Source organism: Canis lupus, chromosome 25, assembly GCF_011100685.1.
Source record: "Canis lupus familiaris isolate Mischka breed German Shepherd chromosome 25, alternate assembly UU_Cfam_GSD_1.0, whole genome shotgun sequence".
In the NCBI taxonomy this organism is placed as follows: Eukaryota; Metazoa; Chordata; class Mammalia; order Carnivora; family Canidae; genus Canis; species Canis lupus.
The window spans coordinates 14,979,939-15,004,946 of NC_049246.1; the positions used below are offsets into that span (position 1 = coordinate 14,979,939).

At 41.9% G+C, this 25,008-nt stretch overlaps 1 protein-coding gene across 3 annotated transcripts in view; it reads left to right on the top strand.

Moving 5' to 3' along the window:
* MIPEP (mitochondrial intermediate peptidase) overlaps positions 1–13,461 on the top strand; it is a 174,700-nt gene extending 161,239 nt beyond the window's left edge. For 2 of the 3 annotated variants that reach the window (XM_038573474.1, XM_038573473.1), the window contains one exon: positions 13,211–13,461. In XM_038573474.1, the coding sequence (XP_038429402.1) occupies positions 13,211–13,241 (31 nt within the window). In that variant the 3' untranslated portion in view covers positions 13,242–13,461. Of the gene's footprint in view, positions 1–8,676; positions 8,980–13,210 lie in introns of all 3 variants that reach the window. The other variant, XR_005378458.1, reaches the window with a different exon arrangement.
* The last annotated feature ends 11,547 nt before the right edge of the window (positions 13,462–25,008 follow it).

The following is a 25,008-nucleotide window of genomic DNA, read 5'->3' on the forward strand; positions in this document are numbered from 1 at the left end:
TGGCTAGAAGGGCTAGTTAGAGAACCTCGTTAGACAAAAGGCCGTGGCACTGCATGTTCACTAGTGCTCACAGTAGAGCAGCTCTTTTTAAACCCTGGGCATCACAAGTTCCTACCCAAATGATCTCAGATAGTCAGCATGCAGGCAGGAGATTCAGTATGCAGAAGAGGTCAAGGGGCAATGACATACTGGAAGTCACAGCAAAAGTGTTCGATGCAGACCCAGACAGTGTCTGTAAGCCACCTAACATTAATCTGCAATGTAGTGTTATGCCCACTCCACATATATGGGGAGCAGGGCCTAGAGAAATTGAGTAACTAGCCCAGTGTGCCAAGCTTCTAAAAGCCTCATCAGAGATTTGACTTGGGCCGTCATATCTTCACACCCCTGGAGGTGTTCCCTGCATCTGCCCACTCATGGCACTCCTCTGCTGCCCTCTTGGAGCTTTGGACTTCTTTTTTTTTTTTTTTTTTCAAGATTTTATTTATTTCAGACAGAAAGTGTGAGACAGTGCATGAGTGGGGTGAGGAGAGGGGCAGAGGGAGAAGCAGTCTCCTCACTGAGCAGGGAGTCTGATGAGGGGCTCACAACCTGAGCCAAAGACAGACACTTAAGCTGCTAAACCACCTAGGTTCCCTGAAGCCATGGACTTTTGATACGCTTTTTAGTTGCTGTTTACTTTGGGTGGGCAGTGCTCCCCTTGGTAGTCTCTGAATCCTAATAAACTCCTTCTCCACTGGCCGTGTAAACGTGATGGAGCCCGCCACCACTTGTGTAGTCATTGGAGACAACGTCTCTGGAGTTGGGTTTCTTTTGAGATGTGAGAGCCTTTTTGTTTCCAAGTAAATAACTTGTAGTAGACTCATTCCAGGAAGTACACTAGCAGTTCCACTTCGAGATTATATCAACTCTACTTTCTAGAAGGAACGCAGATGGTATTCTTCAGTTCCTTTTGATTACTTAATGGAAATGTTATAAAATCTTCTTTAAAGATGGTCATTATAGATGGTGTTCTTAACATGTGGTCACAAATGTAAGCTGTTGGCAGTGGGCTAAAAACAGGTTAGGAAAGCAGATGTCGTATCCCCAAAGCTCTTGATGGAGATTCTTAGCCTGGTACCCCGAGGCACCAAGCTTGAAGGGCAGAGCAAATTAGAAGCCCTAAGTATCTCAGGCAGCACCGCTGCATTTCCATCTGACAAGCATACCAATAAAAGGTAAAATAATAATAGCAGTGGCCAGAGATCTAGAGCACAGTTTAGTGGAACAATTGAAACTGGCATTTGCTAACCCACTCTTGTTTGAAATGTTGCCAGGGAACGTAGAGACGGGAAAATGTCTCTTGGTTTAACTGGATTGTTTCCTGAAAGATCATTTTACAAGATATTTTCCAGTGTTTATTTGAGGCTCTCAACTATCTAAGAGAAATTGTTTTCCCTTTGATTATTATATAACATTACTAATAACAAAATTAGATCAAGAAACGATCAAGCCAAACCTAATTTTCTTTTATTTATTAGTTCTTCTTGATATTAAAGGGTTTTTTTTTTTTTAAGATTTTATTTATTTATTTACAAGAGACGCACAGAGAGAGGCAGAGACATAGACAGGAAGAAGCAGGCTCCCTGCAGGGAACCCGATGTGGTACTCAATCCCAGGACCCCGGGATCACACCCTGAGCCAAAGGCAGATGCTCAACCACTGAAACACCCAGGTGTCCCTAAGGCTGTTTTTTAAATAGAATAATCCCTTTTTAATCTCAGAGTGTTCACATCTCAAATATTTGAATCACATTATCAAGTTCTTTTTCTCTACCTCATCACACAAAGTAGGGGTTGTCAAGTAACTCATGTGTTGTTTTTTTATCTTTTCCGGTATAGAACTAAAAGTATGTTTAGTTCAGTTAAGGCATAGGGTCAGGAGGATGGCTAAACTCCACTTCTATTTTCCATCCAAGCAGTTTAAAGAAAACAGAGCTTTAAAAAAACAAAAAACAAAAACCTCTTGAAATCTTAAATCACGCACTCAGAATAACTGGAATTCTGGTACCTCATTCCCCTGTGTCTTCCCTTCTGCACACATTCTTTTTTCACTTTAGGACAGGAATTTTCACATACTAATTTTTTCACTTTAGGACAGTCACCTTTGCATACTAATTTTCCTGAGCTAACTATTACTTTATTTGGATATTAACCACTGAAGACTGATTTCTAGTGCTGTTTGTATTTCTGGAGCTGGGTGGACAGGCGGGAGTAACAAGAGCGGGAGCAGCAGCAAGAGTGAGAGTGGTAGCACTGACTCCTGCTAGAAGCACTTGTGCTGTGTGTTGGTGTGTTTGTGTGTTTGCTGCACCCGGGGCTGTGCTCAGCCCTCTGCACGGAGTCACCTCATTTCCTGCTCTGGGGGACCCTGCAGTGCTCACGTGGTTGACTGCCCAAGCTCATGCCAGAGCAACTGGTGGAACCCTGACTCCCATTCAGGCACTCTGACTGGTCTTGGGGCACTGCAATCTCTTAAACTTATTTTTCAGGTTGTGCCAGGAAACTCTGGCTTTAGAAATGGTTGTGCGCATCTTCCACTATATTTTCCTGCTCCTTCTTTTACAATGTTTGGCACTGAGTTGCTCGTCACAAACACACTGATGCTCAAGAAAGATCCCATTGAGTTTGCAGAGCAGGCTGTCACAGGGACAAACGTGAAAGGTGGTGGATGTTAAGTAGCATCGGTAATGTATCAACTGGATTGCATGTAGTAAAGTGGTTCTGTAACCAAATAAGATTTGTTGAGTGAGAACACATGAGTGTCCAGCAAGTTTTAGGGCTTGACGACACACTCGATGGCAGCAAGCTTCTTTTCTTGCATGGTGCAACAGGAAAAAATGAGGAAAGCATGTCATGGAACCAGACTTAGAATTTAGTGGCTCCAGGATTATGACATAGTTTCAGTAGTAGAGGTAAACGGCAATCCGGAATAATAGCGAAGTAAATAGAATCCCTAATCTTTGGCTTCTTTGGATATTTACTCAACGTGGCCTCTGAAATAGTTGAGAGCTTTCTGGAAGAAAGAGATGGAAGAGAAGGGAGCACCTGCGTTCTCAAGGCTAGGACCTCCCTTTTGTAAATGCACTGATTTTTGGAGAGGGTGTGTGCGTGTTTAATATGTGGGTGTGTTTGTTTAAGGAAGACCTGGAGCTACAAAAGGCAAAATGTTTTGTAACCCAGAAGCGTAATTGTAAATGGAATTATTACATCTGAAAATGAAATTAAAGTAAACCAATTTGTAAGCAGATCACGTATGTGGGGCTCGCCTGGCTGGATCAGCTTCTGTCCCGGACGAAGTTCAGACGCTCTGTGTCAATGCAGTCAGCAGCCCCTCAGACAGAACTGCCTGTTTGACCAGAGACAGATATTAACCCAGCCTAGGAGGCAATCGGGTTTTTTCAGTTCAAAGGAAGAAAGGAATTTCACTTTCTGGCTGATACTCTGATTTTCCCAGGAACTGATTGTAGATAGTGGGAATCCACCTTTAGAAGAAGGTGTGGGTAACCACAGCCTTGTAGCAGAAGAACTTCAAAGCAGAGAAGGTGAGCAATACAGTCGCCCTAGGCTTGGGAGAGACAGATCTGGAATGAGAGTTCTGATCTCGTAAACTTCACTTCAGACTTTCCAAACTGCCAGGCCAGCCTTTGACCTGTAATTCTTCATCAGGCTGCACTGCATTTGGCACATATAATTATTTCAGCACACACACAGAATAGCCATTTACTCTTATGATGGATTTTTAGAACTGGAAGTGGTGTTGGGAGTACACAGACATGCCTTTTCACTCATCCCTAGATCTGGACAGAGAATCTGCCTGTTGGCATATCCCCCTTATTAATAACATTTGCTAACAGAGGCGAGGTTGGCAGAGCCAGCTGACTGGGTAAATCAAAGGCTCTATCTTAGTACTTCAGGCCCTCTTCCTCATTGTTTTTTAAATTGTGGTAAAGTTACTTATGGTATAAAATTTACTATCTTAACCATTTTTAAATATGTGTTTCAGTCACAATGTTGTGTATTCATGATTCTGTGTAATCATCACCGCTGTCCATTTCCAGAACTTTCCCCTCATCCCAGTGGTCTCTTCTCACAGCTTTTCTCACAGCTACTAATAATTAGGGAGAAAAATGGATCCATTTTAGCCGCATCTTTTGCTTCATTCTTTTAGCAGATAAACAGTTATCTCCTAAAAAGCAGATAGCAAAAAGTGGAAAAAAGTAAAGCAAGGAGTGATTCTTTTGCTGGATAATTAGCTTGTGATTGTGAGTTTGATGATCATATCCTAAATATGTAATCATAGAGCAATGTTTTAGAATTGAACTTGTGCAAATAAATAAGTAAATAAACAACCCCATCCTTCAACTCACTGAACTGGGAAATAGGCTTTCCTTTGGATCTGATTGTTATTACTACCAGTTATGGAGCATTTTCTGTCTTAAATGCACCATCTTTTAAAATTCTTACAGCAATCTCGCAAAGTAGATGGCACTGTGCCAATTTTATGATCTTCAAACATTGTATTACACTCTAGCATTTTACCTTTACTCAGATTGCTCTTAGCAGAAGTGAGGTATAGTTGAAGTGACTGGTAAGGTCTCTTAACCAGTTTGTTAACTCAGGTAATCACTCACTAAACCATCAGGATTTTAGTACCTTGTTTAGAGGCATCTAAAGTTGTGTTTAGAAAAGGAAGAATTTCTCTTTCCTTTCTATTCCCCCTTGTCAACCCTTCAAAGGAAAACTTTTATATAGTGAGAAAAGGAGAATTACACTGAAATTTAAGTTATAAAATGTTATGCCGAAACAGATACTGTTCCATTCATCTTAAAATCCTAACCTGCACATTGCCCCTGAAGCTGTTTATGGAACCACATGGTAGTGACTCTGCTGGGTTTTGTAGAGCAGGCTGTGTGTCCCGGTAGGGAGTGCCCAGGACATTTCCTCTCGGAGCCTAAAGCTTTTCTTGTCCTCCAGCCTGACCCCTAAATAAGTACTACCTGTAGGTCCTAACTGTAAACTGACTAGTATAATTTAGACCAAGTACCAGTGTCTGGAAATGTAAGATTATGATTGACCTTTAGCCTTGATTTTAAAAGAACCAATGAGTTATTTTTCCCCTGTCATCTTGGGTTCTGGACCTGGCCATTCCAGTGGATATCAGGCTTATGTCCGCCGGGCTCCCAAATATACCACACCCAGGCCTCATCTCTCCTGGACAGCTTTGTACACACGTCTAGTCCACAAACTCTCAGTGCACCTTTGAAACCCACAAACATAAGGGCGTTTTCCCCCTTGATTCTACAAGGAAGGAACCCAAAGACTATGGAGACAATCCCACCCCACCTCTTAGCAGACCTCCCAGCCACACCTGGCCAGGATTGCAAGGCAGTGGAATACTTGTTCCTCTTCTTTGGCCAGGAAAGCTCTCCTTTCCTCCCCAGTGAACTGGGGGAAAGGAAATCCGACATAAAGCTTGCAGTATATCACTCAGACTTTATGAATCTGAGGAAAGATAGTCATTTAAGTGGAAAAAAAAAAAAGAAAGACCATCTAGTTCAAGCTCTGGTTCTAGAAAGTTGATCCTTAAACAAAAATATCGGTGTCCCCCAGGCGTTACTCAATCCCTTTTAATAACTTGTTAGCTGATCTTTTTATCAACTGGGAATCTTCTTGAAAAAAAAAGTAGAACCTACTCTGGCTTACCAAAGCAGAATTTTTGGGAACAATGTGGAGGTGGGCACAGAATTGAAGGGGAAGTCACAGCAGAGTTCAGAAAGCACAGCTTCCTGTGTCTTGGGAGAAGGAACGGATGTTGTCTTTGGGATGCTGGTACCATGATGAGCCACTCACTTGATCACTCCCTTCTTTGTACCAATTCTGTATCTTATGTACACCTTTGTTCTACATAAACAATTATGCATTTATATGGTTTTCTCCTCAAATAATCAACTTGTCAAGAGCAGAAATCATGTCCCACTCATGTCTCTGTGCCTCGTATCTCTAGCACATAGTGCTTGGCACACGGGTACTCAAAACAATTAAATTTTTTTGTCAATGTTGGAACACTTTCTGTCTTGAAGGAAGGAGGGTATAGGCATGGTTCTGCTCATTGCCGTGGTGTGTGGAGCTTGGCAGCCAGGTGTGGGCATCCTTTCGGAGCCTCTCAGAGGAGGGATCTTGCCAAGTCTTTGGAGAGTCGACTTCAGCAACATCCAGCACCCCCTCCACTCTGAATCACCCTAAGATCCCATTTGCACAGAATTCGTGATGTTGCTGTGGACCACTGGCTCCTGTAGTGACTTCCCAGTCTCTTTCCTAGAGAAAGAGCCCCAGGTGGCCCCTCTGCATTCCTAGCAACTCAGATTTGATGACAGTTCTCAAGCTCAGACCAGTCAGAACTGCTAGCTACAGGAAAGAAGCCTCTGAGATGTGTTCTGAGCTGTCCTCACAAGAGACAATAATCAATAAACACAAAGCACCGTTTCCCAGGGGGTTTCTAGTAAGCAAAATATACTCTGCTTCCTTTTCTAAAATAAAAACCCTGCCACCAACCCCTGGAGCACACCTCCCATCTGGGAGACCTCTCAATCAGGGCCAATCACAGCGTGGCTCTCCTCCCACAGCTTATGGCTTATGGCAGCTTCCCTTCTAGCCTCCTCCTCCGCCCCAGGTTCTCAGACTCCCTTCATGCCAAATCCACTTGATCCTTTTACGTGCTTTTCCAGCCAGCTGTGTCCTCTCTCTTAAGGCTTGGTAATCATAACTTTGAACAGTGTCCCAAACAAACCCTCCTTTTTTTCCCTAAGATTGTTTCCTGAGATTGTTTCCTATTTCACTTGAGAAACAAGTATTTTTCAGTTTAGGTAAATAGAAAACTAATTACATCTTTCTTGCCCCATACTTTTCAAATGATGGTTGCCAGCGGAGAGAAACCAGATCTCATTTTCCACTTTAATCAGTTTCCACATGTCCATCTGGGCTGTGGTTCTCACACTTCATCAGGGTCGCTGACTGCCGAGCCCACTCCCAGTTCCTCATATTAGGCCTGGGGTCCAGACCTAAAATTTGTATTTCTAGCAGGTTCCCGAGTGATACCCATGGTGTTCGTCAGAGAACTATGCTCTTAGAACCAGGAGACCATATATTTCTATAAAATAGATTCTTAGTAATTTTTGTGTATGATATATATACACATACCGAATCTTCCTAATAAATAATTAAGTGATCTTTTTGCCTTCCTTCAACTGACTTTAAGCACTCTAGCCCACCTGGAGTGAGTGAGTGAGTGAGTGAGTGAGTGAGTGAGTGAGTGAAAGAAGGAACCCTCACAGAGATTTTACTTATGGTTCCTTCAGTCACCCTTCTTCGCTTTCACTAAACTTTGGTCACAAACTCAACCAGTTTTATTTGATTGGCCACCCTTGCTTGGTGTTCATCAATATATGAAATAGACCCAAAGAGGAGGTATAACTATTCTACTTCTCTTCCAAGGCTCAAAATAACAATGATGTTTTTAAGTGCCCTAATAATCTCCTGTATTCTTGAGGTGCTTCGTAAAGGGGGCCAGAACAAGAGTCCGTCTTTGCCAGGTTGTCTTAGAGCCATGAGCAAACTGCCAGCCAGGCACCCAGTCATGTTTTCAGACAGTTGTATTAGTTGCACATCCAGATGGGCACTCAAGGGGTTAAAGAGATCCTGCCAAGAATATGTTGATATTTAAATGATGGTCTGGTTAGATGATATATTACATATTACAGACTAACAGGGCGTGAACGTGCAGCTTTGTACACGTATAGCTGACATTCTGTTCATGGTGAAAGCATAGAAATATGCAAAGTTGGGAGCCCCTTCAACATGTAAGGGCTTCTGTTTGCAAGGGGTTACCACAGATACTTGGAGGCCAACCAGAAAACATCCTGAAGTGTGGAACTCCTAGGTGTTTTTCCTGCTGGTATCATGCCTACAACTGCAGCAGCAGCCAAGCGTGGCTGAGCACCGTGCCCTGAGAGGAAGAGCCATTTTCCTGGTACCAGCCTCTTCGACAGAGCTCACGCCCTGTGCTCTACCTCCCTGGATAGTTAAGTAGTTGGGAGGGTTGGTGAAGTGTGCTCGGTAGCACCAAAACCAACCTGCCCAAGAAACAGTGGACATTTGGGCCCTGCCCCAAGGCTGTACGGGGTCAGTTAATAAGTGGAGGACCATCCAGCCCTGGGGGACATCATGAGGCCAGCAGACTCCCTTCTCCCCCACCCCAGTATCTCCACACAGGTGGGCTTTGTCATATCCAGGATGCTGATGTTTAAATAGGAACCTTTTTAGAATGTGTTGTTTTACAGAATCCTAGGGCCTGAGGCAGTATAATAAATCACAGTGCTCTGCGAGCATGGGCTCTGGCACCAGACTCCCAGGGTTCAACAAAAGTAAGAGTTGCGTGACCTCTCTCCACTCTCTTTTCTTATTTGTAAGATAGGTTCCTCACAGGTGTGTTTTAGCACAATCCCTGGCGCACAGTGAATGCTCAGCAGATAACTGCCACCGTCAATTGGTTGTTGGTTTTCTGGTAAACCTTTTCTAGACCAGCTGTGTGGGGGTCAACTCCTCATGCCTCGTATCTTTATCTGTGCTTTATTTCCAGCCCTGTGCCAGTAAGCACTAGAAGGAAGAGCACATCGTGTGATTTGGAAACCCTTATTGCTTCAAGAGTCAGTCTTGGAATCCTTGTGATATCATAATTTATTTCAGTCAGGCTCAGAATAATTGCCCCGGTACCTCAAGGTTATGAAACACACTCATTTGAGCAGAGCAGTCAAGACAAAAGTGTTCTGGCTTGTACCAATTTTTATTAGCCCATTTGCCTCTCAGGTAAAATGAGGAGAAAAATAAATTAAATCATCATTCTTCAACTGCTCATTATACAGTCTCTCTTCCTCTAGGACAGGTAGGTGAAACTCAACTACCTCTTTTCCTTGTTATGAACTGATACATGCAAGTGTCTGTCCTAATGCAGCTCTTTCTTACATTGCTGTCAACACTTTTGTTAGCTGTGAAATTTCAGTCCTTTTGGCAAAGTCAGGTGACTTCCACAGTGAAATATGTTTGTAAATTCCACCCACTTCTGGACTTAGCAGCCCCAATCTAACTCCCAGAGGCTTCCAAGAAACTGCAGACCTAATCATCACCCTTGAAGATCAAGACTTGAAGACAAAGGGGACATCTTTGTCAGCTGCTTAAAAAAAAAAAAAAAAATCAAAGAGTTCCTGGAATTTTTTTGACCATACATGCATATAAAAGCTAATTTTAAGTTTTCTGACTTGGGGAACTGCCTGAAAACACTGCATTTTTCTTTTAATTCTCTGTGTAGAAGTCCGTTCATGTTGCCACTTGCAGAACAGTTAAATCTAATTAAAGCAAGGATACCCTGACAATATGCCAAGAGAAGTCTTGCCTCAGGAGCTACTCTTTATCCCTTTGGGTCTTGGTTTCCTCTCTTGGAGACCTTCCTCTTTAGCAGTCATATCAAGCCATTTGCCACTGACCAGATTCGATTGAAAAATGCCATGAGTGTAAATATTTTTGAAAGCTTTCTCTGTGGCCACGATGGACATTCTCTGAGATGTGAGCATGGTTGATGATGGGAAACTGGAGAAGGATGTGTGCTAGTTAGGTCTGTGTCCTGAGAAGGACAGAGCAAGGTCATCTTTATATTGGCAGCTTTTCGAGTGAAAATGAACCACTTCAAAGGGATGGGAAGCCATGCTTAACTGAATAGGTTGGCTCTGCATAAATGGGTTTTACCTTCTGACAGCTCCAGGCATTTAATTATAAACGACCAGTCATTTAATTATAAAATGTTTCACATACTAAAAGGAAGAAAAGAGTATAAAGGTTAACACATTTGAGCAAAAGCCATGTTTAAATGTTTTCCCCACAGCTGTTCCCTGCGTTAAGAAACTTGGTGGGTAGAAAATGCATGAACCCTGATTTATTAATCAGATTGTTTCCACTTAAGCAATAACCTGTATCTGAAGATCTAGTGGGAAATGTGCTACCTTAGCAATCCTCGAAGGCTCAACATTTCTATCCTTAGAGATACAGCTGGATCAGAGGAAAGGCCTTCTTTCGCCCATAGAGATTATTTTACCATACAAAGAAAATTGTGTTTTGAACTTTCGTTTGGTAAATAAAGACAAAGCAATGACATTCTCTTCCTGCAGCCGCTTGTTATTTCTCAGTTAGTTCCTAAATGGAGATGTTAGAATTTGACCTCGAATGAGGATGAAAATATTTTGGTCCTCGGTTGAAAACATTACAATATTCTTATTGTTCTTAACTACTCTAGGTCTAGTTAGTGGTTTAAGAGTGTGTGTTTAGAGCTGCTGTTTTTATGTCTTTCACACAAACCAGTTCTCAGTTTCCCACCCAGTCGCTCCCACTGATGGGAATGAGCAAGTCCATCAGTCCTGTCCAGGCCCGCCCCTGAGCTCTGTTCTCACTGCTGACTGAAGCCTGGTGGCCTGCAGGTGGAGCACCCCCTGGCACCTAAATGTAACAGGCTATTGGTTTTCCTCCCATGCTCTGGCTCAGTTACCTTCCCTTCCTGGTCACTCTAGTGCCCAATCTTAGAGTCTCCACAACACATGTGCCCCCAGAGCCTCCTCCAGGCTTCCTCCAGCCCTAAAGGAGTATACATCCTGCCTTTTCCCACCCTGGTGCCTTCCTGCGTGGTCCTCTCCATACAGAGGGCCCTAATTTGAATCTGACTCTTCTCTATCCCTCAGATTTCTACTCAGATCCCACCCCTCCACAAAGCCTTCTGAATCTCCATCAGAATTCATCTCCCACTCTCTCCTCCCACCAACTGCACTTTGTTTACTGTTAACACCCACAGTTGACTTTTTCCCAAACATTTTATGTTGAACATTTTCAGACATTCAGAGAAGTTGAATGCACAGCACAACACTCATATACTTGCCATTCAGATTCTACAATGAACATTTTGTTGTTTTTGTCACACATCCAGCCATCCATTCCTCCATCAGTCCTTCAATCCACCATGTATATATATTACATATATAATATATGTAATTTTTCAAAGCATGTGTCAAACAGCAGTAAATTTTACCCGCCATTTTTATATGTGTATTTGTTTACTTTTCTTTTTTAGATAAAATTATATACAGTGAAAGGCACAAAGCTTTAATGTACCATTTAATGAATCCTGACACGAGCATGCACATTACTAATGTATCACTATCCAGATAGAGAACATTTACCATCACATCAGGAAGTTGGTTTGTGTCCCTTCTCAGTCAGTTGTCATCTCCACTCCCCAAAGTAGCCACTATTTTTTTTTTTTTACCACAGATTAGTTGGGCCCGCTTTTGGACTTCGTATAAATGAAATCAAACCGGATATACTCCTTTGTGTGTAAGGCTTTTTGAGATTCATCCATGTTGTTGCATGTGTCATTGAGTTGTTCTTTTTTATTGCTGAATAGTATTCCATTTCTGAATATACCATATATGTTTATCCATATCCTGTTGGTGGAAACTTGTGTTGTTCCTAGTTTAGGGTTGTAAAGTCCTTTTTTGTTGACATGCCTTCATTTCCCTTGGGTAAATACCTAGATGGAAATTGCTGGGTCATAGGGTATGTGTGTGCTTAGTTTTATAAGAAACTCCTAGGTCTTTTTCCAAAGTGCTTGTACCATTTTAGCCTTCCATCACTGATGTGTGACAGTGCAGGCTGGCCCACAGCCTTGCCTACATTTGGTCTTTGTAATTTTAGCCATTCTAGTGGGTGTGTTGTGGTGCCTCATTGTGGCTTCAGTTTTCTTTTCCCAGATGACAATAATGTTGCATCTTTTCAGTACCTGTTTGTTTATTTGGTTTTTTTCTTTTGTGAAAGGTCTGCCCAAATCTTTTGTCCATTTTGAATTTGTTTAAATTCCTTTTATGATAAGTTGAAGGAGTATTTTATGTATATATTGGATGCCAGTGTCATGTGAGATATATATTGAGTATTTTCTCCCATTCTTTCATTAACTATTCATTTTGTTATTTCTTTTAAAGAAGAGAAGTTTCTTATTTTGATGAAACCTAATATTGCAATTTTTTTCTTTCATGGTTATTACTTTCTTATCCTAAGAAACCTTTGCGTACCTCAAAGTTGCAAACGCATTTTCTTCAATGGTCTTCATAATTTTAGCTTTTACAGGTAGTCATATTGTGACTTAGCCTGTTCATCTTTGACTGTTCATGAGCTGGCCTGGTCATTACACACACCAAATACTCAAGATATATTATATTGAATTGCATTAGAGATTGAGATGGTAATATAGGACTCTGGCCATCCTTTAATGTCTCTGTGTTGGAATGAGTTTTATGAGATCCACCCCCAAGTTAAATGCCAGTGTATAGAGCCCTGTCCAACCCTTGAGTTAGCATTATCTGCCAAGAATATAGGTCATGGCAACAAGGTTGATTGCTTAAATATTTGTCCTTTACTTCCTTGGAGTAAAAAGAGTAGAGAGAGATTTAGCTTTTTACTGAATTGTTAATATGTTTTAGATATGATGCCTCATTGTTTTCTACTACATCTTCTCATTTTATCTTGATAGCCACCTTGAATGCTAGATGAGGAAATCTGGGTACCAGAGATTATAAGTGACTTTTTCATTACCCAATTAGAAAGTCACAAAGCTAGGAGTTCTCCAAAATAGGAAAATCTGGAGGAAAGCCAGTAACTTAGCTCTGTTATAAGATTTCTGCAAAAGAATAACACTTGATTGATTTTAAAGTGTATGGAACTGATAAGCAACTAAACATTTTAAGTTCTGAACCAACGCACTCAACCAAAAGTTCAGTCTTCTAACATCACTTTATAGTAATATCTGCAATATAAAAACCCTTGGGAAATGAATTTGGTCCTAAATCTCTGTACTAACTGCTGACTAGATAGTAAAAATATATTAAAATCATAAATAGCCTCAGGGCCCACCCACTACCCAAGAATTCTTTTCACGGGTGACTTTTTATAATGTTTACATAGGCAGTTATGTAATGAGCCCTTATTTCAAAAAGCCAGAATGTTCCCCTAATGTATAATGCCTTTGTCCCTCTTTATTGTCTCCAGGTGGATATGCTGGCTCATCTTTTCTTTGTTTGCAGGTATGCTTCAGAAGTGTCCTTCTATGGATGACTTTGTAAGTGCCCTTGTTTCCGACTTGGATCCAGATTTCGAAACTTTCCTCATGGATTCTGAATGATAGAAGCACCTTGGATCTTTTAAATCAAGATCGTGTAGATACGAACTTGGTTGTAAATGCTACAGCTGTGAACACTCATTTCTGATTTCAGTATTCTAATTTCTGAAAAACCTTATACCGATGGAACTTGGAATAAATAATTTGTTTTAATTATGCTGGCTTTTAGCCTGTTTGGCAGAGTTTTGAACATATGGAAATCTACTCAGTGAGCTAATAAAAACTAGAACCTAGCGTTAAATTCAAGGTATGGGCACTCCCTTAATCCAGCCAGTCTCCTGTTGAACTTTTCCCCCCATATTGATCTCTAATTGATTAAATTAGAGACTTAATTAAAAGCAAACTTGTTTTAGTTTGAAACAGTCTTCAGAAGAGTTACACATATTCTTTTGAATAATTACCACTTAGAGCAAGTATGGTTTCCAAAGTACTCATAGTTGACTGCACTGGGTTGGTCTTAGTGCTGAGGCTACACAGATGGACTCGGAACAGAAAGGATTTGAACTCGTCCTTTCCTGGCTTGACTATGAATGTACAAAGATAAGTGCAATTAACAAATGGTGTGTCAAGATCCAGCAGAAATGAGGAAAGGGAGATTCAGACCATGTCTGACTTCATCCTGAACCCATCTGCTTTACATTCTTGTGTATCGTATCACTGTTAATAATAGAAAAGGAATTCTTCAGTGGGGTTTTCCCACCATCAAAGTCAAGAATTTAATTATAGACTTTAGCTTAAAATGGCATCTGCTAGCAGCCTCTTCTGCTTCTCACTAAATGACCAAAGATGGTGCCAAAAGACAAGATTTGAAATCCCCACAACTGGGACCCACGTCCAGCCTATTCACAGGATCTGAAAGAATTTCTACAAGCTCAGAAGCAGACGAAGAAATGTCAGTGACCCATGCATGCTGGATCCCCCTAGATATGAGAGCTTTTGTTCTGTCCCCACCCCTTGCTCACACTGAAAAACCTAAAGTGGGTACCAGCCAGAAAGCAGAGCTGCTGACATACCACCAGGGCAGTACTTTTACCTTAGCCACAGTCCTGCCATTTATCCTTCTGTCAGCTGCTCCACATTTGAATTTCTCAGTCTATGAACACTTGGGAACAGTATCTCACAGAGAATACTTGGGCAAGAAGTATGGCAAGCCTGGCAGCAGAGCCTCCTCTATACCGAGAAGGTAGAGAGCGGAAGAATGGACAAGTCTTAGAGGGTTGTTGGCCACAGGAAGAGCCCTGAAACAAGTACACAGGGAGGAATGTAGCTGTGTGTATGCTCCACCCCATTTATTCACAGTCTCTGAGCCAAGGTGAGGAAAGATCTAACCTACAAAGTTGCACTACACAAACGCCAACTCTGTTCCAGGAATGGGCTTGAAGAAGCTGACATCGACCTGCCAGTCAATTAAAAGTAAATCTTAAAAGGTTCTTTGGCCAGTTAGCAGGTCCACCAGCAACGAGAAACCTCTGGGTTTTTACCAGTCACTTTTCAGTTGAAGGTGAAGGAGAAGAAGCTGTGTGGAGCCTGTATGCAAACATCTCCTGGAAAAGGAAAGGGAAAGATCACCTGGAAGATCATAACTTGAAAAACTGTTTGTTCAAGGAAGTAAAGCACATTGTGGAAAACCTCTCTGGTATTCCTGGTGAGATTTGAGAAAACACAGTATTAATGAAACCATAGAAGAAACGGTGAGCAGAAATAAGGTAATAGGATAAGCTAAAAAAGAAAATGGGGGCAGCCCGGGTGGCTCAGCGGTTTAGCACTGCCTTCAGCCCAGGGCCTGATCCTGGAGACCTGGAATCGAGTCCCACGTTGGGCTCCCTACATGGAGCCTGCTTCTCCCTCTGCCTGTCTCTCTCTCTCTCTCTCTCTCTTTCTCTCTCTCTCATATGAATAAATAAATAAAATCTTAAAAAAAAAAGAGAAGATGAGTGGAAGAAGAAAGAAAGAAATACAGAGAAACGGAAACACTAGTGCAATGATTTTAAAACCTTATTGTAGCAAAGCAGAAAAGAGCAAAGTTGTAGAGGTCAAACTTGAGAAACATCTGAGAATGCAAGTCAAAGGGATGTGTTGAGAGCTGATGCCCAGGAAGCAGAATAGAGTCACCTCCTTCGGATGATAGGATTCCTGAGGATGAAGCCAGAACGGTTGGAACAAAGGTGGCAACAAAAAGTAAATTCTTATGTCCTCCTGTATTCCCATTGCTAAAACCAACATCTAGCACATTGGAGGTGCCTTGGCGAATGCATGCTATTCAGTGAATTTAAGGAAACTTTTTTGAGATGGAAAGAAAAAATGAGTGTGCAATTTAAAAGGAAACCTGTGATGGTCACCCAATAACGTCAATGTACTTAATGCCACTGAACTGTACACTTAAAAGTGGTTAAAATGGTAAATTGTATGTAATGTATATTTTACAATTTTTTAAAAGAAAAAAGGAATCCTGTATTCCAGACCAAGACAAATAAAACACTGAAAAGAGACCCTTGCCTAGACACAATCTGCTTTTTCTTTTGAGAATTTAATTATAAATATATTAAAATTATAAGCCAGTGTATCTCAAATTGGGCTTTGCAGAGCACTTCCTAATAACTGTTACATAGTATTCTATGAACTCAAAAGGGTCCTGTTGTCAAATAATGTTTGGGAAATGCTGAGTGTTGAAGGTTAGCAAGCCTACAATTACAGGACATCTCTCGCATTGCATATGGGCACCAATATTTCCCAAACATTTGGTTGTGATACCCCTTTTTTGGAGTATCTATGGATGACCTTTTTCACAAAAGTGGGAAGTAACTGTTAAATACATTCAGCTGGAAATAATAGGCTTACACATAAAGGAATAAAAATTACAGTGATCCCAGAATGCAATTGTTCATCTCCATTAAATGCCAAGGGACAAGGAAAAAAGAAGTTTTGAGAGGTAAAGGCTGAGATGCAAAATGGCATTCTCAGATATACAAGGGCTCAGGAAACACCCCAGCTTTGTACCTTTCTTTAAAAATTGCTAAAAGAAAAAGTAATTTAGACCAAGCATCAAAGGAAAGGAAATCTCTATGGAGCTTCTAAGAATGCAGAGGGGTCATTGCCTCTTTTCACAATAACAGCTGGATAAATCATAATAGCAAGTTATTTTATTCTGAGTGTTTTTCCTTATGATGGGAATAAGCCCATAATTGCACAGCAATTCCTCTGGGAAAAATTCTCTCCTGTAGTTATGATACACTACCAGGTTCCAAAAATCTAATTTAAAGTGCTTATGAATATATGAACACTAAAAAAATAGTGTAGCAAAAGAACTGTAGGATAATGACTAAAATGTTAATGTAGTTATCTTTAGTGTTGGGATATTGGCCTTTTCTTTTTCTCCATTCTTCTTCTATTCCCAAACTTTTTAAATAGGTAATGTGTTAATTTTAATTATTTAAAATTTACAAAAAGTTTAATATTCATGACAGAGCCAAATTTAAACATTCTTCCAACTCCAAAGAATGCTCAGCTGATGTAAACAAATTCAGAAAACATCTCTGGGACAGTTCAGGGAACAATTTGTATAGTCAAAAATTGTATTAATACTCAAGGTTTAGTCTGACCTGGTAAAGGTGATTGAGATAAAATATTAACAATAGTGCTTGATGTATATGTGGCACTTTTCAGTTTACAAAGAACTGTGTCATATACTAGACACCAATACAGAGTGTTGCATGGTCACATGACCCACACAGGCCATAGGGCCTTATGTCATACACTGTGTTTCTGCTTGAGGAGTCTAATGCCCATGGGCAGATAGACAGGGAAATAGAGTATGATACAATGTTAAAACATCAGACCTGGAAAGATGAGGACTTGCATTAGAGCAGGTTGGGGTTGGATGGTGAAGAGAGACAGAGACATCCTGGAATGTTCATTGACAGAACTTGGTATTAAATTGTGTGGTGGTGGAGGGGGGAAGAATTAGGTAAATATGCCACCTATGTGCTCGTGTAAATCATGACTCAAATCTGATTTTAGAAAAAAAAATTGTGGGCAAATAAGAACTAGGCACTAGTGGTGGTGAGCCATTAGTGACTGTTCTCTAGGTTGATATATTACTTAATCTTCATCTTTTGAGTAAGATCATCCAGCAATTGTGAGCTGTCCTCTGGGTACATTTCTGTGTCTTTTCTACACACACACAGAAGATCATGAAGAATTGTGTCAGATGCCTTTCTGAAAATCCAGATACATCAGCATAGTACTCCCTTGGTCTGTGGTTAATTGCACTTCTGCACATACTGTGTTCCTGTTTTTAAATATTTTATCCTTACAAGCATTCTTTGGGTGGGTGAAGTGATCCTGATAGAGTGACACTTGGAAAAGGCCATATATAAGCCAACTCTTGAGCGCATGGAGTAGTGTGGATGGTGTAAAATGTGAATGGTGAGTCTTCATTCCCACAAGAGCACTGGTTAGGGAATGCTTCCGGAGGGACGGGTCCTAAGCAAAATCTTGTAATAGATGGTAGGTATGGATTGGAAAAGCAACTCAAAGGAGAGCTCATGTGGTATCCATGTGGTTAATTCACCTTAGCAAAGCACGGGGCTCTAATTTGCCCATAGTCACAATCAGAATTCAGCTGTTTTGTATTATGAAATAACAAAGGACTTGGGAATATAAAAAGTATCTAATACATAAAAGACCTGGAAAACATAAATATATTTACTATTTAAACAAAATGCATTTGACCTAGGAAAGTCCCCAAGTAGCACACAGAACATTTTAGACATGTTTTCTTCCATGATGCAAACACTGAGCATCAAGATGCCATGTGGGATGTCAAGTAGCATGCCATTTTTAGAACTTTCATCTTAAATTCCAGGTGTTTTTCAAGCTGTCTGCATTACCTGTTTATCTTGAAGACACATCAAAGTCAGCCTCCAGAATCAAACTTATCTTCTGTCCCAAATATTTGTCCTGAGTCACTGTTTTGGTTAGTGACATTCCATTTTTTCCAGCTGCTGAGTAGAAACCCTACCAAAAGCGTTAGTCACTCCTCTCTGAGCCCTCATTCTTGAAGTTCATACTTCCTTCCCTGTCGCACTTGACTGATTCCTTATATATCTGGCTCAGTAAGGCCTGAAGCATTCTGACTCAGCTGCCTTTGGCCAATCTCAAGTGCCAGATATGTATCAGAATATCAGTAAAAGCCTCCGATGTGGTCGAGCGTAAAGTAATAAGCGTCCAAGGACATGAAAAGGAGGAGCAAGTACAGGCAATATTGTGCAGGTGGGCTTGAACCATACAAGTAATGGAAGCTTGGAACCTGGTCCTTCTGGAAACTTCTTTAAAATCCATTGGATATAGTTACCATTAACAATGATGAGATTTATGGAAATTTCTGGTTGCTCCTATTGCTGCTTTAAGAAGAATCCACAAAAGGACCAGTGAGGAAATGTGGAATGGGTTTTTTGGAATTTACGATAAAAGTAAACACCAAGGAAACCAGGACCAAATCAGCCTCAGCAAAAAGTCTCAAGCACAGCTGTGATGTTTGCTTTAGAATATGTGTAGAAACCTCTTTTGACCCATTGTTCTCGTTAACTTTTACTCCGGCGTCCTGTACATGGCTAGTTGCAGAAAACGCATTACTGGGCAGGAGTGCTCTGTGGCTGAGCCAGGTCCTTGTTTAATTCTGAAATACAAGTTGTACGCTAGTCTGCAGATATTTAGTAGGAAGAAGGAAGCCTCAAGAAAGCAAATGTCATGGACATTTGGGGGAAATTGCTTTTATGGCTTTTTATGTTGACTCAACATTGAATGCAAAGTTATTTTTGTTCTTTCTTACCAATCTTTTTGGAGAAGGAGCCATGAGCAAAGAGCTTGGTGTGCAGCAAGTGAGGGCCCCTGGGTGAGCTGGGAGCACGTAGAAAACACCTGCCCTTAGAAAGGGGCAAACTCTGTCAAAACTTCCTGCCTGTGTTTTGAGGTCAAGCTGCTCTGAAGACCTCCATTTTTAACTCAAAGAAATATTTTATGGTTGATTTAGTAAAAATACATTAAATTTAGAACTGAATTGTGTTTATATTTTTTCAGGTAATGCTTCTCACATTCAGTTTTTAGTAATTGCTTATGCCTAGCTACTAGAAAAAAAAGGAGCGAAGAAGGCCTGGTTGTCCTACTTACTCTTGCCTAAAAAAGTGGTGACAAAACAGCATGTCAGGGATCTGCTCACTGACACAACCGTATACAGGCCACAACTGAACCGGGATTGTTTTCCTGCAAAGTCATCCTAAGTTACACAGAGTTTAATAGGAATGAAGCATAGAAGTAAGCGCTTAGCCTCAATCCAAATGTCAGCACCCTCACTGTTTCCATGCCTCTCATAAAGCCAGTAAACTCTCCTCTTCACCAGGACAATGGCATCTTCTGAAGTACACGCACTAACATCGAAGATGCTGACACACATACATCAGAAGAGGTGAGACTTACATTATCAATTTGTCACAGTCAGAAAAAGCATGTAGACTGAGGGCAAAGATCATAAATGCACACAAAGAGACGATGAAAGATAAGCAGTGTAAACAGCTCTGTAGCGCAATATGTTTCTAATAGTCTGCAGATTGCTTACGGAATAAGCCAGTTCCATACGACAGACAGCTCTTTATTGGCAAATTTATAGCTTACCGTGTTTCTCAAAGTCCCTTTACTTTTTAGATTGGAAAGTTAAAGAATAGTAATAATAATAAAGAGCCAGAACACATGCCATAGTAGAACATTTGTGTTCTCCCAAAATTCATATGTAACATGCAATACCATATCTTAGACCCCCAGCCTCCAGAACCATGAGAAATAAATTTTATTTGTTGATGAGTCACGTGGTCTGTGATATTTTGATATAGGATCCTGCACGACTGAGATGACAGATGGCAATCTGATTGTCCACAGTGCTTCCAGAGCAATGAAATTGGAAACTTCGGATTGCACGGAGCACATCTTCAGGATGTTGGGGGGAATGCTCACCATGGCTGGCCAGCAATTCTTTGGTTTGATCATTAAACATCACATTACAATATTTAGCAAGCCCTATCACTCCTGAGAGGTCAAAGGCCAGGGGAATTTATTCATGACAATATTAACTGAACTTAAGTGAGAGCAACATTAACGTCCTGTGGGGGCTGATGGACACAACTGTACAGTCCCTCGGGTACATACAGTAGCTGAGCTCCTGAGAATCACTTTGAAGCAACACATAAAAACACGATAGGAAGTGTGACGTGTGTAGTATGTATGTTTGTCTTGTTCATGCCCAACCATGTGTGGATTCTCGGTACAGCTGGTAGCTGTTCAGACTGAATCATTTACTACTTGTTAAGCACTGGGCTGGGTGCTATAAATACAAAGATGAATACAATCTGAATCCTGCCCTCAAGTTGCTAACACCGTAGTCAAGAGGTGCTGAAGAACCAAGGCACTTCCAGAGTGTCGTTGCAGGTCAGACGGGGATATGAAGAGCAAGTAGGTCTTCAGGGAGCTCCTGCAGGAAGTGATGGGTGAGAACTAGAGAGTGAAACGAACACTCGGCAAGGCATGCAGACGGTCAGCCTGTGTCCACACTCAGGTAGGCCAGTCCACTCCCGTGAAGCGAATGAACGAAGGATCTTAGATCTTTGTTGCCCAAAAGAACCAGAGAAACTCAAAACCAGACAGATTATTTTATATTCATGACATAAAAGTTGCTGATTTTCAGGGGGCTTCAAGTACGTTCATAGTTTACAAACTTTGAAGGCCGCTTGGGTTTCACATGGTCATGATTAAGTAGCTTTAGGTTATGACAAGTGTAAGTTGGAAGACGCTTCATCCCTGTCCCCACACCACCAGGGGCTGATCACCTTCCTTTGAGAACTACTTGAGAGGCCTTTTGGGCCTCCAAAGAGGACTTTGCAGTCTGCCTTATGTCCTTGAGTCAACCTGTGTTCTCTCAGGGGACTTTCAAATCACCACGCCTACTTGATCTTCATTCTCACATTCCCTACATCTCCTGCCACACCTGACCCTGTTGACAGACCCATGTGACCCATCTTCTGTTCCTTTGGGTCAGTGTTCCTGGCTGTGGCACACGCTTTCCTGGTTCCTCTCACCATCCAGTGAGGATGCACACTGTGCCCTGGGGTTCAGAGAAGGGAGCAGAACCCACACCACGTGTCTCACACAAGAAAAGATTCATTCAGGGCACTGGCTGTGTCTTAGTTCTGGCTGCTATAACAAAATGCCACAGACTGGGGGGCCTGAGACAGAAATGTGTTTCTCACAGTTCTGGAGGCTGGAAGTTGGAGCTCAGGGTGCCAGGTGGGCATGGTTCTGGTGAGGGCTCTCTTCCCGGTCTCCTGCCTCTTCTTTTGTGGGCACTAATGGGGTTCCACTGTCATGGCCTGATTACCTCCAAAGGGCCCCGCCACCAAATAGCATCGCATGTGATTTGGGAAGGGGGGGTCATAGACATTCAGTCCAGAAGTCCAGAAGTCCATCTCCTCAGTGGTACCTCATTCGCACACAGAACTCAAGCAGTAGTTTCTAGATACCGAGGCTGTATCCAGGAGAAAGTCTTTCCTCTTCCTTTAAGACATCACTATCCACACGTGTAGCTTTAATGCCCCACTTCTGTTTCGAGCAGTACCTCTTCCCAGTCACTGAATTGCTGAACCCAGAAGTCACATTGTTTCCCTCTCCCCCATTGGGTCCATCCCTGAAGAGTCTCCCTCTGCTGGGTCCTCCAGTTCTGTCCTCCCACTTCGCCAGGCCTCCCTCTGACTCAGCCCGTTTGCTGCCACCTGAACTGGTGCCATCACTGCTCAATCCTGGTCATCTCAGTGGCCATTAGAGGACCCTTCTAAGGCATGCTGCTCACCACGTCGTGTTGCTACCAAAAAACCTTTACACCAAGTCCCTATTGAACATTTGAAAAACATGCCAAACTGTTTAGCGTGAAGCTGACAGCTGCCCACATTCTGGGCCCTGTGGACCTTCCGTCTCACCTTGCGAGTGCCTTCTTTATGCAGCTGCTTCTGCCTGGAATGTCCTTTCTTCTGTTCTATGTGCTCAAATCCTGCACTCACATTTGGTTTCAACTCAGATGCCACTTGCCTGAGACCATAAGCAGGCTTCTCTCTCCTTTGATCTTGACTTAGGGCATATAATTAAATCTTTTTTGAGAGCTCTTGTACTTTCTACTTGATAATGTATGCATTTGTGAACATGTCTATCACCTCTGCTACTAGACTGTTAATTCCTCAAAAGTGAAAGGCTACATCTTAGTCATTTGTGGGTAGGTCCCTTTCAGTGTCTTACACAATATAGGAGCTCAGTATTTAGTTAATGGATAATTCATATTTTATGGAGTTCTGTGCAATCTATATATTACTGTGCTTTTTCTTCTATGCCTTGAAAAGAAAGAGCCCAAAGAGAGATAAGAGTCAAGAAAACTGAAGGGGGAATGAAGTCTGAGTGGTTTCTATGTCCCCAGCACCCAGCAGTGGGTGACACACAGCCATTGAAAGTTGTTGAACTGAACAAAATAGGAAGAGAGGGTGGATCATGTTGGCAAAGGGAGGGAAGGGTTTCCAAGGTTGAGAGAGTGATAGTGTCCAGCGTGTGAAGGGTCAGGGGCGTGCTGGGCCATAGCTGCTATTAAATTTGGGAATCAAGTGGAGAAAGAAACCAGATGAAAAGAAATTGAGGAATAACATGAAGAAATGGAATCAATGAGTGTAGATTATTCTATCAAGAAACCTGGTCCGGCTAATGGGAAGAAGAGCAACAGGATGGCATACGGTGCCCATTGGATCTCACGATCATCTGCCTCTGAGGAGCATAGAGATGGGTCAGTCCACATCATCCCAAGAGGTATGTGAAAGGTGCAGAATACACCCCTGCCACCAATCACAGGGCGCTGTAGTTGTGTGGCTAGCTTGATGTGTTCATGTTTATGTACCACGTTCTCAAGACAGACACAGTGATGGCTAATTTTATGTGTCAAGTTGCTCAGATAGGTTGTCAAATATCATTGTGGATGTTTCTGTGAGGGTGTTTTTCGATGAGATTAATGTTTAAATTTAATGTAAAATGTTGAGTAAAGCAGATTGTCCTCCCTTATGTGGGTGGTCCTCATCCAATTAGTCAAAGCCCTGAATAGAACAGAAGATGAACCTTCCTGGAGTAAGGATGAGTTCTGCAGCAGACTGCCTTTGGACCTCACCTGCAACATCAGCTCTCCTGGATCTCCAGCCTGCCGACCCACCCTGCAGATCTGGACTTGCCAGCCTTCATTATTATGTGAGCCAATTCCTTACAATCAATCCATCCATCCATCCATCCATCCATCCATCCATCCATCCATCCATCTCTGCCTCTCTCTCTCTCTCTCCCCATCCCCAATGTATATTTATTAGTTCAGTTTTCCTAGAGAACCCCAATTCAGATTTTAACAAAGCAGGTCTCATCCAAGGAAGAGAGTCAAATGGAAGGTTTATTAGCATGATAAATGAGGCATAAAGAAAAGAATTGGACAGAGCCTGGAGAAGAGACATGAGGGCCTTCTGCAGACATTTTTTAAATTGCCATGTAGGAGGAGGGATCAGATTTATCTACAATCCTAAGAAAGAAAAAACTGTCAGTGAGCAGTGAGGCAGGCTAGTTTTGACTCAGTATAAGGGATATCTTGCTAATACCTTGAGCTGCTAACAATGATACAGGGATTCTGATAAATGGGCCCCTCCATCACTGGAAATGTTGATAAGCATCTATCATGGATGCTTCAGGAGTTCTGTATGGGTAGGAAGGTTAGATTAGCTTGTGTGTCTTCTCACGTATGCTTTGACCATTAAGACTGTTATTTTAACAACCTCATCTCTGCACTTCCCCATCTTTAGACCCCCATGTTTGGAAGGGAAAAGACTCTGAATTTCTAGGATATTGTGCAAACTCTTCTCAATACTTCTCTAAACATTGTTGGTTCTTTCTTACTAAAGTGACTCATGGGTACCAAGTCCTGCCAAGAATACCTAAGAGGCATACCCTCGTTCCTGTGATTTCTGTGCTTTACCCATTCCCCTGTCTCCAGCTTCAGATATATCTTCCCTATCTTCAAAACAGCTGTCTCCTTTGCTAAACAGCCTGGAACATGTCTGCACATCTTTCAGAGTCTCAGCTGGAGCACGAATTGCTCTGGGAAGTTTCTCACGACTACTCCAGACAGAGGCACATCTTCTCCCATACTCCACTGCGTTTGATATATACCTCAGTTAAAGAATAGAAGGAAATTTTACTAGATATAAATTTGCCTTAATCCTTCACCTGGCTCTTGCTTGATAAAGCCTAAGTTCATTGAGAGATTTATGTTCTATTGCCTGAAAGGAAAAGGTATGGTTGGGAGTCCCTGAGGGGCAGAGGCAGCCACGATGAGGGAGAAAAGGGTAAAAATAATATTCTTGGGGAATTTCCTTCAGGATATAGAGCTTTGTGCCAACTTGGCTGATCATGAGGGGATCGGGCAGCTGAATGAACATCAAAGCTGGCCTAAGGATAATTGGACATGAATTCTGTGTCCCAGTTCAGCCTGGAAGCCAAGGAGCCTGTGAGAGCATATCGATCACATTATGTTGGCCTCTCTGCCACATGCTCACCTCGGCTGGGAAACAGTGGCCATCGACCATGTGCTCTGAG